Source organism: Camelina sativa, chromosome 1 (assembly GCF_000633955.1).
Source record: "Camelina sativa cultivar DH55 chromosome 1, Cs, whole genome shotgun sequence".
In the NCBI taxonomy this organism is placed as follows: Eukaryota; Viridiplantae; Streptophyta; class Magnoliopsida; order Brassicales; family Brassicaceae; genus Camelina; species Camelina sativa.
Genome location: NC_025685.1, coordinates 15,660,450 through 15,675,908, shown reverse-complemented (window position 1 = coordinate 15,675,908; position 15,459 = coordinate 15,660,450). Strand labels below are relative to the sequence as shown.

The 15,459-nt window shown below is 36.5% G+C and overlaps 2 protein-coding genes across 21 annotated transcripts; both read right to left on the bottom strand.

Moving 5' to 3' along the window:
* LOC104792009 (beta-galactosidase 13) lies at positions 32-5,600 on the bottom strand. Its single transcript, XM_010518037.2, has 18 exons — positions 5,226-5,600; positions 5,040-5,135; positions 4,833-4,945; positions 4,661-4,727; positions 4,471-4,563; positions 4,225-4,368; positions 4,044-4,138; positions 3,861-3,966; positions 3,697-3,781; positions 3,468-3,586; positions 3,215-3,382; positions 2,956-3,131; positions 2,720-2,829; positions 2,520-2,629; positions 2,323-2,433; positions 2,147-2,251; positions 312-806; positions 32-220 (listed from the first exon to the last, which is right to left on the bottom strand). Exons 1-18 carry the CDS (start codon positions 5,451-5,453, stop codon positions 86-88), a joined length of 2,556 nt encoding a protein of 851 aa, XP_010516339.1. The 5' UTR covers positions 5,454-5,600; the 3' UTR covers positions 32-85.
* On the bottom strand, positions 7,431-10,461 carry LOC104791928. Of its 20 annotated transcripts, XR_768980.1 has the most exons (9): positions 10,120-10,461; positions 9,907-9,996; positions 9,499-9,753; positions 9,240-9,314; positions 9,033-9,128; positions 8,807-8,870; positions 8,545-8,640; positions 8,392-8,435; positions 7,431-8,039 (listed from the first exon to the last, which is right to left on the bottom strand). XR_768980.1 is itself a non-coding variant. In XM_010517939.1 (7 exons), exons 1-7 carry the CDS (start codon positions 10,156-10,158, stop codon positions 7,931-7,933), a joined length of 561 nt encoding a protein of 186 aa, XP_010516241.1. In that variant the 5' UTR covers positions 10,159-10,461; the 3' UTR covers positions 7,431-7,930. The 20 variants fall into 20 exon arrangements, 2 of the variants coding, with proteins under 2 accessions (XP_010516241.1, XP_010516248.1); XR_002032963.1 differs by adding an exon at positions 9,754-9,822 and having other exon boundaries at positions 8,545-9,128; positions 9,499-9,563; positions 9,907-10,026; XR_002032962.1 differs by having other exon boundaries at positions 8,545-9,128; positions 9,499-9,563; positions 9,746-9,822.

Below are 15,459 nucleotides of genomic sequence, written 5' to 3'. Positions count from 1 at the left end.
TTCAAAAAATGGAACAAAAATCAATGCATAATTTACATATCTACAAAACATAATTACATTAAGTATAAAAACGTTCAACGAATCCTTAGTTTTTCTTGTCATGACCACACTTGACTTGCACAGCAAGCTTCCTCGCAACTTTGGGGCATGAATCCTTTTTGTCTTGCTGGAACGTACTCTTGTTCACCGGAATCGCACACTGTGCTTTGCCCAAACAGTACTGCCAAAAACCAAAAAAAAAAAGTTTGCGTTACGTCTTTCATGTAACATTAGCTACAATTTACAAACATAAGCCAAGTTTTCATTTTTACCTTCTCGACGACTTGCTTAGAGACAGGAGCATTACAAGTTCCAAGAGTGAAGTTTCCACAAGTTCCATTCGGATTACCAAAGCTAGCGAATTCCACAGCGGAGATCTTCTTTGTGCCGGAACATTTGAGTTTAGCCGTGAGTTGCACGTCATCAGTGATGGCTTGGACTTGGTCATTCTTCCTGGTCCAGTGTCGGACACTAGGAGTGTAGTTTTCTCCAATAAAAGAACATACCGTGTCTCTATTGACGATTACAAAGTCAATGAGCTCTGGCTTCACATTCGGTTCTTCCTCGAATATAACTAGAAGGTTTTTCTTGGGCTTCAAGAAAGACCTAGGGATGTGATACTCAACTTGGGTAGGCTGTCCTAAAGGCGATAAAAACGACATCCAGTATCGACCAACACCTTCTCCGTTCACCCAAATCAAACCTTTACCCATTCCATTCATCCTAATTGCTGCTGCGCTTTGGCTCTCTGGCGCATCAAAGTATGTCTGCAATATCTCAAACATTTGTTCATTAGATCACAATTCTTGTTTCTCAAGGTACCTCAAAATTATTTGCTGAAAGTTTTTGAGTTTTTTCCCACCTGGTACCATGTAAGCCCTGGTTCTTTTCCTGAGAGTTTCTGCCATTTAACCTTCTTCAATCCTTCCTCGGCGTGGATTCCAAGCCTTTCGCCTTCCATACCCACCTGTAGATTTTGAAAATAAGATCAACATTGCCATGACAATCGAGGTTAAGTAATTAAGATCCATGACAAACCTTGTTTCCCCATTTGAATTGTTGAGTGAGATCAAATGGTCCAGAGCTCAAGCCTAAGATAGAAACACTACGTGGACCTGTGTACCTATGCTCCATGTAAGATCCACTATCCTGTTTATACAAAACATTCATATATCAAAACTGAATGTTGTTGTTATTGCTAAATCTTTTTAAGAACATCTATGTTAAATTCTTACTGGAAATCCAGTTAAAACTCCCAGCATGGCGAGGTGGTTCTCTCCTTCTTTTAGAGAAACTGGCTTCTGAAAGACGAAACTCTTCTCTTCATGGCTACCATGTCCGTTTCCTGAACAAGCTCATTACTTAGGTCAGATTTTTTTGTAAATTTTAACCAATCATCAAAATGTTTTAGCCCATCGATGGTTCTTAATCTTACCAAGGTATTCTCCATTGAGCCATACATGCAACGCGTGGCCAAGACTAGCGATCCTTAGAGTAGGCTTACCTCCTTTCCTCTTAGAGAGATCACTGTCATCTATTTTAAAGCTGCATGGAAAATTAAACAAAGTGATATTTCCTATATATATATATGTGTGATGTGTCCATTATGATTTTTTTCTTCTTCTTCCTTTTTCATTTCANTTGAGTTTAGCCGTGAGTTGCACGTCATCAGTGATGGCTTGGACTTGGTCATTCTTCCTGGTCCAGTGTCGGACACTAGGAGTGTAGTTTTCTCCAATAAAAGAACATACCGTGTCTCTATTGACGATTACAAAGTCAATGAGCTCTGGCTTCACATTCGGTTCTTCCTCGAATATAACTAGAAGGTTTTTCTTGGGCTTCAAGAAAGACCTAGGGATGTGATACTCAACTTGGGTAGGCTGTCCTAAAGGCGATAAAAACGACATCCAGTATCGACCAACACCTTCTCCGTTCACCCAAATCAAACCTTTACCCATTCCATTCATCCTAATTGCTGCTGCGCTTTGGCTCTCTGGCGCATCAAAGTATGTCTGCAATATCTCAAACATTTGTTCATTAGATCACAATTCTTGTTTCTCAAGGTACCTCAAAATTATTTGCTGAAAGTTTTTGAGTTTTTTCCCACCTGGTACCATGTAAGCCCTGGTTCTTTTCCTGAGAGTTTCTGCCATTTAACCTTCTTCAATCCTTCCTCGGCGTGGATTCCAAGCCTTTCGCCTTCCATACCCACCTGTAGATTTTGAAAATAAGATCAACATTGCCATGACAATCGAGGTTAAGTAATTAAGATCCATGACAAACCTTGTTTCCCCATTTGAATTGTTGAGTGAGATCAAATGGTCCAGAGCTCAAGCCTAAGATAGAAACACTACGTGGACCTGTGTACCTATGCTCCATGTAAGATCCACTATCCTGTTTATACAAAACATTCATATATCAAAACTGAATGTTGTTGTTATTGCTAAATCTTTTTAAGAACATCTATGTTAAATTCTTACTGGAAATCCAGTTAAAACTCCCAGCATGGCGAGGTGGTTCTCTCCTTCTTTTAGAGAAACTGGCTTCTGAAAGACGAAACTCTTCTCTTCATGGCTACCATGTCCGTTTCCTGAACAAGCTCATTACTTAGGTCAGATTTTTTTGTAAATTTTAACCAATCATCAAAATGTTTTAGCCCATCGATGGTTCTTAATCTTACCAAGGTATTCTCCATTGAGCCATACATGCAACGCGTGGCCAAGACTAGCGATCCTTAGAGTAGGCTTACCTCCTTTCTTCTTAGAGAGATCACTGTCATCTATTTTAAAGCTGCATGGAAAATTAAACAAAGTGATATTTCCTATATATATATATGTGTGATGTGTCCATTATGATTTTTTTCTTCTTCTTCCTTTTTCATTTCATAAGAGATAGTCCAGTTATATCCTTACTTACCTTGTAGTGTACCATCCGTAATCAGTCTCGTCTTTGGTCAAGCCGTAGAGCTCAACGGGCACATAAGAGTCACCCTTGATCTTACTTGGCACTGTCTCAGCAAACACTTTGAAATCAAAATTCTTATTCGCTTTTTTTGACTTCATGTAGTTTCTTGAAGTATGATGAGAGACGATCTGAAACAAAATAGCAACCAAAATAAAATAAAATTCATGATTCATTTTCTTTTTTCCTTTATGGATTTTTTGAATGTCATTACCTCTGCGGTGTTATAAACAATGATTTTGCAGTCAGGGAGAATACTGATGGAGCGAGGAGGAATAACATATTCCTTGCCCTTAAATTTGATATTTTCTGCAGATTCTGTGTTGTTGTTCGCTAGAAAAGCCGCACAAACTTTTGTTCCAGGCTGCTCGTAGTATCGAATCTGCAATTACAAAACAATACATAAATATTTTCTAAGAAAGATTCAAAATTTTGGAATCTTCCACTATGTATATAGAAGTCATTGCCTCTGTTTCATTGCTAGGCCTCTCGACTCGAGGCTGTCCCCATAGAAGTGCCTTCTTGCACAAGTTGAGTGCGTTGTGAAGATGCTTGAGATGACCGTACTTAGGCTCTTTTTCCAATCCTAGTATATAACAAGAAAAGAGCAAATGAGAACATACATATTAATCTGTGATTCAATTTTATTTATTCACAACGATCATATGCTATAATTGTTTTTTTATTTAGTTTTACCGTATTCATCAAGAGGTGCATCATCGTAGTAACGAGTGGTCACATAATGTGCAGAGGTTCTTCCAAAGTTGGTACCTCCATAATACTATAGGAAAACAAAAATTGAGTAACATTCACAATCATATAAATCACTTGTTATTTAATTCGGTTTTTTGGCCCCTTACCATGTAGTAGTTAACATGGCTTCCATTCTTGGAGAAAAACCGGGCAACAGAAAAGGCAATATCTTCTACAGATCTTTGTGTTGGGGGATCGCCAAAAACTCGGAACCTACAATCAAGTTACAAGACATTTTATGCAATTGTTTCATGAAGATACTAATTAAGGAGTTCAAGTGAAGAACTCACTGAGTAGTCCAGTTCTCTGTCCATAAAGACGGCTTGTTGTCTTTGTTTGGACCAGGGAATGTATCACCGCAATGTCGTCCGTTACAAGCGTTGATCTGTTAGAAACATTGAAGTTTTCTTGGTTTAATGTTTTGTGATTTATGTTTTTATAATCATTAATGTGTTATAAAAGATGACTTACCATAGGATCAGGAGCATCATTTTGCTTACACATAACCCATGGGATCCCCAAATCCATCGAGTGTACCAACTTAGATGCCCACTTAATGTACTTTAATCCATCTTCTTTATATGCTCGTTGAACTGCACTATACTCATTCTCTATCTGAATCCAATTCCCAATTTACAAAATGTTATGATTTATATATCTTACAAAAGTGTTTTGAGGTTTTATTCTTTATGTTTTTTTTTTTGTGGTCAATGTTACCTGTCCTAATATAATGGGACCTCCTTGTGAAGCAAAAAGCTTCTCCTTCTTCATCATGTCAAGTATCACCTTAACGTACCTCTCTGTATGTTCCTACAACCAATCGTATTCTCCAATTTCTTTAATTGTTCCATCATCACACACATATCTACTTATCATACATACACATATGTGCATATTACTAAGATACCTTGAAAGGTTCATTATCGGTACGGAAGAAGATCCCGGGAACTTCTCTCAGCCAGTAAGGAAGTCCTCTGATGTTTCATTATAACCATAAACCATAAAACATGTCACATTATAAGAGACTTTTAATTTATTTGAATTTTGAGAGACTCAAATAACATAAGAAAGAAACATACCCATGAGTCCATTCAGCTTGAATAAAAGGTCCAAGCCTCAAAGTGACATACATACCGTTCTTCTCAATCAATTTTATGAACTTCACCAAATCGGATCTACCCGAAAAATTGAACTGTCCCAAACAACAAAAGAAAATTTCCTCAAAACAATGAGATGAATCTTCTCTCTGTTTCCTTTTTTTTTTTTTTGTTAATATTTTACATTACCTTTCCCTGCTCAGGTTCATGCACGTTCCAAAAAACATATGTCTGAATCGTGTTCAACCCGCCTTGTTTCGCTCTCTTGATGATGTTTGGCCACATCTGAACAAACCCCACATCAGATATTCTCAAAAATCAAGTCAATACTGAAAGATAAAACGACTTTAACTAAGTATTGTATGGATGATTTACTTCAGGAGTGCTACGAGGGTAATGTATGGAGCCAGAGTAAAGGAGTTCTCTATTTCCATTGATGATCAAAGACGTTCCATCATAAGTTACTTCTTTCTTTTTATCAACCGAAGTCTTCTTCTCTTTCTCTTTCTCTTTGTCATTGCTTGAGAGAGCTCTAGAGAAGGAGAGGAGAATCACGAGAATGGCTAATAAAAGCCATGAATGATCAGAAGAATGTATTCTCATTTGACTTTTTTTTTTTTTTTTCTTTTTCTTTTCTTTTAGTTTTTTAAACCCACCCAAAGGGATCTCTTCTTTGCCGGAGGAATTATAAAAATGAGGAGAAGTCAAATTATAGACTCTTAAGAAAAAAGAAAAAGAAATAAGATGAATGTTTGGTAGAGAACACAAGGTTTCAGAGAAATTCACGCATCTTAGTTTGAGATTTCACTTTTTGTTTATTTCCTTATATTCTCCTTTCATTTTGTTTTCGTTGTTTCGTTATATTTTCTATCTTTAGGGTTTTTGTTTGAAGAGCCTAATTTGGTGGGCAAACACACAATGTCTTCTCTCAATCAAGGGCTCTCACCACCAAAAGGAAATTGTGAGAGAATGCTTATGTTGAGATCGTACGTAGACACTTGGTTCATCTTAACAAACATATATCTTTATTTCAATTTTATTTTATTTTATAAACAGCACTTTTGGATCTTCATAAATCTACTAAGCTTTGTATAAATGTGGATTCAGTCCATGGGAGATGATATAACAAAAGGTCCTTCAGATGATCACAGATTTTTTTTCTTTTGAAAAAGGTTTTATTAATCACTATCTAAACCTTTAAATCCCATAACGGCTAAAATTGTAAAACCCTTACGTATGCTCCATCATATAACATAAAAATGCATAAATGCTTTGACCGCATGGTTGAAGATTCAAGGCAAAGCAAAGAATATTTGATAAGAAAAAAATGTGGCTGATTTTTAAAGTAATCAACTAATCACCTTTTCAAGGCTGATATGTAGTGTTTTTGGTGTCTTTTGTCTTTCATTAAATATTTGTTTTGAGTCATTTGTTGCATATTTGTCTGTTTTTGTGTTTTTTCGATCTTTTCTTGAGTTGTGATTAGGTGTGGAAACGATGTGATAGATTTGGAGTGTTTTGGTTGGATTCGAGCTTATTTGGAGTAAAGAAGCAGGATGTGACTTTTGGACATCTTCAAGTTGAACTGAATCGTGAAGTTTATAGACAAGTATGGTGAAGTATACACAAGTCTGGTGAAGTCTACACAAGTTTGGTGAAGTATGTACACAAGTCTTTTGAAATCTGAAGTAGTCTGGTGAAGTTTATGGACAATTTTGCTGAAGTTTGAAGAAGTCTAGTAATCCAGACACTTTTTTCATTTTTTTTTTTAATTTTTCTATTCTCATTTTTATTTTATTTCTTTTATCTTAATAAGGGTATAAATATCCCGAAAACCTAATTAGTAGGACATTCTATTTTTCTGAGTTTTTCTGCACCGTGAGACTTTTGTAAACCATTTATGTAGATTAGAGATCCATCATTTTTGACAATTTGGAGAAGATTTCTAAACTCTTTCTCATTTTATTTCATCAATTTAATTATGTTTTTCATCTATTTGTGTTGTTGTTTTCAATATGTGAGTAGTCACCTAATTGGGTTTTAGGCTTCTAAGTAGGGGATCAAATGATTTAATGGTTTAATTGTTGCTTGGGAATTCTAGTTTTCGATAGAATGCCTGAACTAATATGAATTGAGCAATATTTCTCCAACCTGCGAAAGTTGATGTTAGGGGATATTGTGAACTTAGTGAAATTATTTGATAATACAAATTTGATTAGGAGATTACAAATGAAAATTTAGTAATCAAGTAGTCAAGTTTAGTGATCAATACCTTGAAATAGGGTTAGTCAAATCTTGTGTTCATGTTCTAGAATGGTTGTTAACTATTGAATTTCTTGTTTCATTTTCCCATTGATCATTAATCACTGAAATACCCTATAGGGTAATGTTTTAATCCCATTAGCTTTAGCTATTTAGGACTCTTGCAAATCTTTACTGTATCATTAGTGCTTGTAGATTCGACCCGGCATATACTAACTCACGATTAAGCTAAGTGTATCAAAATAAATACTCGAGCAATCAAAGGCAACAATTTAATTTGACGAACTGAATTGTGCATAAAACAAGGAAAACAGCCGATTTGCCCACAAACTTAGAGGGGATATTAAACTTGATATTTTAAAGGATTTAATAAGATTTGCCAAATTGTCACATACAGGATAAAATGTCCCGCTCTGCATTTTTTCACTCATGTGTTTCGTTTTCTAAATACTATGGCTAAGAAAAAGCTATATGTCCCTTGGGTAGAGGATAAGAACAGTAACATGCGTATGCTGCACATATCCCATATGGATGACCTCATTGCAAACAGCTCCATGAACATTTTGGAACCAGCTCATTTTGATGCCCAAGGGAATAAGCGTGAAGATGGTAGTGTTTTTTTTTTTTCCTACGTTGACACCAATATAAGCTTCACATAAGAAGTACAAGCCCTTTGTAATTAAAACCTTTTCTTTGAATTTGTTGAGAGTGTTGCAAGCAGATGAACCGATCGATTTGTTCGTCATCATCCTGAAACTGTTTCATTGCCAAAGCTTTCCCTTATCTCTGTATCTAATCAACTAGTTTTTCTTTTCAAATCATGTCTTGCGTTTGAGAGCTTCAACGACGGTGAGACTGGTGGAAGACAAATTTATCACCGGTAGGAAAGTTGCAGCAATCGATCCTTCTCTCCCAATTGTAATTTCCCTGGAAAATATATGTTGATTGAAGAAAGTTGGACTTTATAAACAAAACAAAAAAAGTTGTAGTTCATCTTTTGTAGTTGTATCCGACATTTTTTTTTTCTCTTGAAATCTTTCAAAATTCTACTCTCTATAGGTATGATTTTAATAGTCATATTTTTCAACTAAAAAACAAAGAAAAGGTCTCCTAGAATCATTTAAAGTAGAATTTTTTAAAAAAGTTGTGATATATTGAATAACAATAGACCAAGAGGGAGAAAGGTTAGTAGAAGCACCTATGACTGATGAAGGTTATTGTATTAAGTTTGAGAAAGCAAGAGAAGACACTCACAAAGAAAAGAAGAAGGAAACAAAACCTGAAAGAGATGGTAAAGAGTGTGGAAATGATGAATCTGAGAACCTGCAAGAAGAGGAGGAAAAATCACAATCAAGTTATGAGAATGAGGGAGAAAGAGACCTCACTGTGAATGCTAGTGAGACAAAGAGTCAAGAAGACAAGAAACACTCACAAGAGTGTGTACTGAAGAAAGAGTCGAGCAATGAACAAAACGAGAAATACAAGTTGCTGAAAGTTGAGTGTTATACTCAAAAGTCCAAAGTCAAGGCTGTTGAAAAAAGAGAAGAAATTAAGGTCAGTGAACAGATGATTGGTGTCATGCTACATAAAAGGGAGAAAGTTGTAAGTCAAGAACTCAAGGATGAGAGAGAACAAATGAGTGATAAGTCCAAAGGAGAGATCCACGATGAAGCAAAAATAGAAAAGGGGAAAACCTCAATCATTGCCAAGAGAAAAACTAAACTCATTGATCAGAAATTTGATGAGTTAAGTCGAAACCTGAGAAGATCAAGTATGATAGTGAAGTTGAGGACGAAAGAAGCACTACAAGTAAAGACAGAGAAATAAAGGTCAAGGAGACAAAGACTATGGTTCAGAAAACTGAGAACCACAAGTCTGTCATGTTCAACAAAGATACCAATCAGAGAGAGATGAGCTTACCTAAGAGGGAAGAAGGGCTGGTTGGAGATACAACCAACATGGACGTGGAAAAAGTTCATGGGAAACTAGAAGCAGAAGTGGTGAGAACACACAAAACTGTTGGAACAAAGCAAGAGAACAACAATGGTTCTCAAAATTTAACTAAACCAGTGAGCACAAAGTTCTTAGAGAAGCAACAAGAGACTGAGAAAAGAGAGGTGGAGTTACCTTTGAAGCTAGAGAGAAATAGAGATTACAGCAAGAGGGAGTCTCAAGCCTTTGATTCCAGAAAAAGCTCATTTACTATGCCAGTTCAAGGAGAAGAGATTCAAAGCGTTGTTGAAAGCAAGGAAGAGAGTACAATCTCAGAAGAAGAGAACAAAGAAAATTAAATCCTGAACTGGAAGACAATATACAAGGGAGGATCTACAACAAAACCTGAAGCAGATGCATCGAAATCAAAGAGAAGAAGAAGAGAGGAAGTTACCATGGTGGTATGATCCGCACCTCACCAAGAATGAGATTGGAGACATGGGTTCCACGCAAAAGCACCTGCAGAAATCAACTGTGTTAGGAGAAAACCAGAGGAAATCCAAGAAGAAAATCACTCCAGAGAAAGTTAGAAAGATAAACAAAGAGATTCCTGGAGAATAAGTGCTTGAGGGAGATTGAGATGAAGAAACTAATTTGGTGGGATGAGAAGACAATCACAGAGAAGAAGATTGAAGACGCACAAAAGCACCTGAGCAAAAGGGAACTTCAAGTCTTAGCTGAAATCGATGTGATGATTCTCGAAGAAATTGGAGAGCATCTGAAGAAGAAACGAGCTAAAGAGAGAAACACAATAAGGGAGATAAATTCAAGAAGAACAAGAAAATGAGGGAGAAGAATTTACTTGTATGTAATGATTTGAACTCTCTTGGAGAAGAGACTGATGGTCGGATTCATGCTCCTGGGTATATGCAGAGGAAGAAGCCCCATGTTTCTGTTAAGGTTGGTAAAAAAGAAGAGAAATCTGAGATGAAGAACAAATTTGAGAAAAAGATGGTTTTGCAGGAACTGAGAGGATCTATAGAATTTGGAATGATGAGGGAGCTAGTGATGTTACCAGCAAGGGTAACAAATGTTGTGAAACGATTTTGTTCATGGAGCAAGAAGTTCTTTGGAGAAGTACAAGAAGTAAAAGGGATCAAATCCCTGGATTGGAATTTGGGAATTTTGGGGATTAATCAAAAGATGAGAGAGGGAGTGTTGGAATCTCATCTTTGATTAATCCTGCACAAGAGATTCAAATGTGAGAGAGTAGTTAGAAGACAAGGAAGAGTAGATGAAGAATCGTAAATGAGAAGAAGAAGAGAAGAAGAAGGTGTTCTGTCGTAGGAGAAAGAAGAAGAAAGAAGAAAGAAGAAAAAGGGCCAATGGGTCATGTTACTGTATTCATGCCCAACTAGTTGAGTGGGTTTGTTTTGTGAAGCTAACAGAACAATTATGTCTTAAGTAGGTTAAAAAGTAAAAGTAGTATAAATATGATTTGTAATGAATCTGGACAAATTAAGGAGAATGAGAGGTTAAGCAAGTGGCTGACCAAAATCTTTCAACCCCATCACAGGACGGTATGCGATCACACCTAAACGGTATACTTACAGAAAGGCGTATAGCTTTTTCGGGTTTGATCCGATTGACAAGCAATACAAAGCATTGTCCATGCAATACAAGGCATTGTCCATGCCTTATCCATCTGGTCCTGGTCATCGTAAAATACTTACATTTGGAGATGGAGATATGAGCTGGAGAAAGATCAAATGTCCCTTAAGACGACCTGGTTTTAAAAGTGAAGGGCTATGCATTAATGGGGTTTTGTATTTCTTAGCTGAGAGAAATGAATTATCATTTGATTATGTGATAGTTTGCTTTGATGTTAGGTCTGAAAAATTTACCTTTATTGACGTTGAAAGGTTTTGTCGATTAATAAACTACAAGGGCAAATTAGTCGTGATTTATTGGGAGGATGATGTCGACATTTATGAGATTTGTTATTATGTTGGGGACGATCTCGAGAAGTATTTGGAGGATAATCTTGATGTTGATACCACTAATGAGTTGCATGTGTGGGTTCTAGAGGATGTTGGGAAAGCGGAATAGTCGAAATATGCCTACACTTGGACCGATGATAAATTCTTCCGTCGTCACGTTTCCATCGCTGGAGTAACTGCTTCAGGTGAAATAGTGTTTTCGATGCGCAAGTATACACCTAAAGAACCGTTTTATGTTTTCTACTTCAATCCCGAAAGGAACACTCTCCAACATGTTGAAATCCAAGGTTTTGGTGAAGCATTTAAGCAACCTTGTAGCGTTCGCACCTTTGTAAACCACATAGAGGATCTTGATGTTAACAATTTAGAACTACTCAAATCATTCCATCCTCCATTGGAAGAGACAGGATATGTAGAGCCATCAGATTCTGAATCAGACTATGAAGGAGAAGAAGAAAATAGGGAAGATCATTTGAGTTAGGTGAAAGGATGGGCATGTCATTTTGTGCTCTTATGTAACACCTGCGAACCAATTTCTGTTTATTGGGAAGGGGTGTTGATCGACACCAAGGGGAGTGTCGATCAACACCATCAATGTTTGGTTCGACCAGGTTGTTTTTAATTGTCATTTCTGGTTTGGTTTGATTTGATTGGATTGTCTAAACCATGTATATAAGGGAAAACTCGTCCTAGGTCGTAGAAAGAGGTTGTCTTGGCCGTTCTAAGAGAAAAGAGAGAAGAAAGGTATTCTTGAGAGTTTGGAGGCTTTTGGAGAGATTCTTGGCTTGTGTGGTGAGATCTGTTGTTGTGGAGTGGAGATCTGGTGCTAGGAACATTGGAGGCTTTTGGAGAGATTCTTGGCTTGTGTGGTGAGATCTGTTGTTGTGGAGTGGAGATTTGGTGCTAGGAACAAAGGAGAAGGCTTCCAAGGGTTGGATTCGTCTTTGTTGAGTCAGAATCTTCCTGCAAAAGAGGTGAGTGCATGACCATGGCTTATCTAAGCCTGAGAATCCTTTGTTTGATTGATTTGCTGTGTTTTGTGGTGTTGTTCTTGCTTGTGGTGGTTGTGTTATGGTTGTTATAGGTTCCTGAAGCTTTTGGGTGAGTTTGGAGCGGATTGGAGATGATTGGAAATGGAGATTCAACGATCGGCTTAGCGCAGAACGCGACTGCGGAGTCGATGTCGATCGACACCATGTTTGGGCCAGTGTCGATCGACACCACTTTGGTGTCAGTCGACACCAACTTGTCTGATTCGTGATTTTCCTGGTTTGTTGTGTTTGTTTGTTTGTTGTTTGGTAAACATGGGAATCTCAGTTGCTTGTGTGTATAGCCTAGTAGATGGGAGGATTGCCTCACTAAGTATTTATGATAATACTTACGCATCTCAATTGTTGTTTGTGGTGTGCAGGTATGTGACGTGGAATCATGGCGATGAGGAGGAGGATGATCTAGGGTCTCTTTTGTGTATTGGTGGTTACATTGTTTATGTTGGAACATTGGATAGAGTTATGCTAAGTTGTTGGATAGATTGGTTAGGTGTGTTATTGTATTGATGATGTATTGGTTTTGTATTATTGGTATGTTTCCGCTGTGCTTAATGGTTATTGTTGGTTTAATGATGAGTTGTGGTTTGGGTTGGTTAATTAAGTAGTATGAGATTCTTAATTATATATATTGTATTTATAAAAAAAAACAGGTCGGGTTGTTTCAGTTTGGTATCAGAGCCTTTACGGTTCTAGGATGGTTAAGTGGATGGTTAGAGCGGTTAGGAATTTAATTGAGTGAATTATTTTCCTTTTTGCTTGATGCATGATGTTGTGTGATGGAATTGATTATGAGTAATTAGTCAATTTGCATGCAGTATGGAGTCCTAGTATCATCCTCTTCGAGCCTTCAATGAGATTTACGGAAACAACAAATCAACTTAATACAATTAAATAAAAACAAATCATAATTTAGTTTAGATTTTTCAATATTTTCTTAACGAAATTATAATAATTAATTATGATTAGTATAGATGGAAAGAATAAAAAATACAGAAATTATATATATGTAAAGTTGTAAACTAATTATAGAAAATGTGTACTGTATATCCTACATCGACTAAATATTTTGGAATATGGTTCATGATCACTATAAATATATCACTAACATGTTTTGAGTACAAATGAGCAGGAAGCTTGATTTATCAGGTATCCAAATTTAATAGTTTAATTTGGTTCTATATTTGAGCATATATAAACTTTTAAAAAGTAAATATATTTTAATATATTTACGTTTTTAAAAAGTTTAAGAGATTATAAATATTTAAATTTTTATAGAATGTTTAAATTTTTATAAATATTTGAACTCCGCCGAAAATTTAAAATATAATAATATATTTAAGTCCCTAAAATATTAAGTAATAATAATATTTTTACTCTTAAAAATTTTAAAATATATAAAAAAGTTTGAGTTAAACCTCTTAAAACATGTATTTTTATCAAACTATAAATTAAATTTGTTTTTTACATTTTTGCTCAGATTTGATATATTAAATATTAACTTATAAATGATAACCTAAATATATCTAATCTCACTATAAATACAATGGTTTCCTAACTATTGAAATATCTCACACTAAAATTTAACAAGCAACTTCTCCTCTTTTGACGACAAACCAAAATAAAGAAAAACTCATCCTCTTACAAAACTACTATCCGATATTGCGGTGTGTCTATCCTCTTAAAAAACTACTATCCGATATTGCGGGGTGTCTATTCTCTTACAAAACTACTATCCAATATTGCAATGTATCGGTTTCCGTGAAAAGCTACATTCTACAAACTACTTACTCTATTAAGATTTCCAATTTACTGTATAACCCCAAATATACAAATAAACACTATATAAACAAAGAACATAAGTCAAAATAAAAAACTACATTACAAAAATACAAATTACAAAAAAAAATAACTACCAAAATATTTAATCCCGTGCTGTAGTGAAAAGACCTGACCCGTTTTTTTTAAATAATAAAATAATAAATAATAAAGAAACTACAACTAGTGGTCCCATACCCACTAGCCACTTAACCACAAACACAACCAACAGCGGAAATAACAGATACCAGTATCTAATAAATAATAAAATAAATAATAACCAATAATCAAATTTATCAATAATCAATAACCAATCATCAGAAAACATGGAACCAGCAACCTAGCAATGTTTCTAAAGACCCAACTCTAGCAACCTAGCAATGCCAGACAATATCCAATCGAGTCCCTAGAACATCCTCCTCTTCATTGCCCTGATTCCACGATCACAGTTTGCCTTTACCTGCACCACAAACACAAATTGCAATGCTTGAGTATTTTATAAACACTCAGTAAGGCAATCTTCCCATCTACTGGGCTATACACACAAGCAATAGAGACATCTCTAACCATCAATAAACAATCAACAATCAACAATAACAAACCAGGACTCAACATCGACTGACACCAACATGCATCGACCGACACCAGTTGGAGGTTGCGTCGACCGACGCAAGATCTGCATCGACCGATGCAAGGCTAACTTGCATCGACCGATGCTCCCATTGCATTGACCGACGCATGCTCGACATAGCACGAAAACCCTAGATTTTACGCGCTGTCCTCGCATTTGCATCGACCGATGCACAGAGTGCATCGACCGATGCAATGCCGAGCATCGTTTTCCCCCAAAGCTTCTCGCCGGATTTTCGTTCCTATAACCACAAAACACAATCCCAAGCAACAAGAAAGCTTCCAATCGTCACAAATACCAATCTAACATGCCTAACAACACAAAACAAGCAAATCAGAGATATCTCCAGCTTAGATAAGCCATGGTCATGCACTTACCTTTGCCACAGAAGAAATCCGACCCAAACACATGAAGAAAACGTTCCTAGGAAGCTCCTACAACAATCCCAGCTACAGATCTCTACAGAAACAACTTCCAACCCCAAGAAATCACCAAGAACACTCAAGAACACCAAGAACTCTTCTCTCTCTCTTTCGTTTCTCTCAAAAGCGGATAAACACGCCTAATGAGACAAAACTCGATTATAAGGGTTTTTCCTAACCCAAAATGCAGCGTTTAACTTAAGTAAAACCGCATAAAACTGAACCTGCATCGACCGATGCAATCCCCTAAACTGGGATTTTGGTTCGGGGATGTTACAATTCTCCCCCACCAATATAGATTTGTCCTCGAATCTCGAACAACCATCAGCCAAGGACTCCCGTGCAACCGTCTCCACGGCCCGCACTTCTACGACCGATCTACGAAAGGTCACTTCTAGGCGATAGACTCACGCTCTAGGCATTATTTGCTTTCGACTTTTGGACTTTCCTTTTACTCACAGGCCTAAACCTTGAGTTTTTATTGGCTCCTCATCAGAC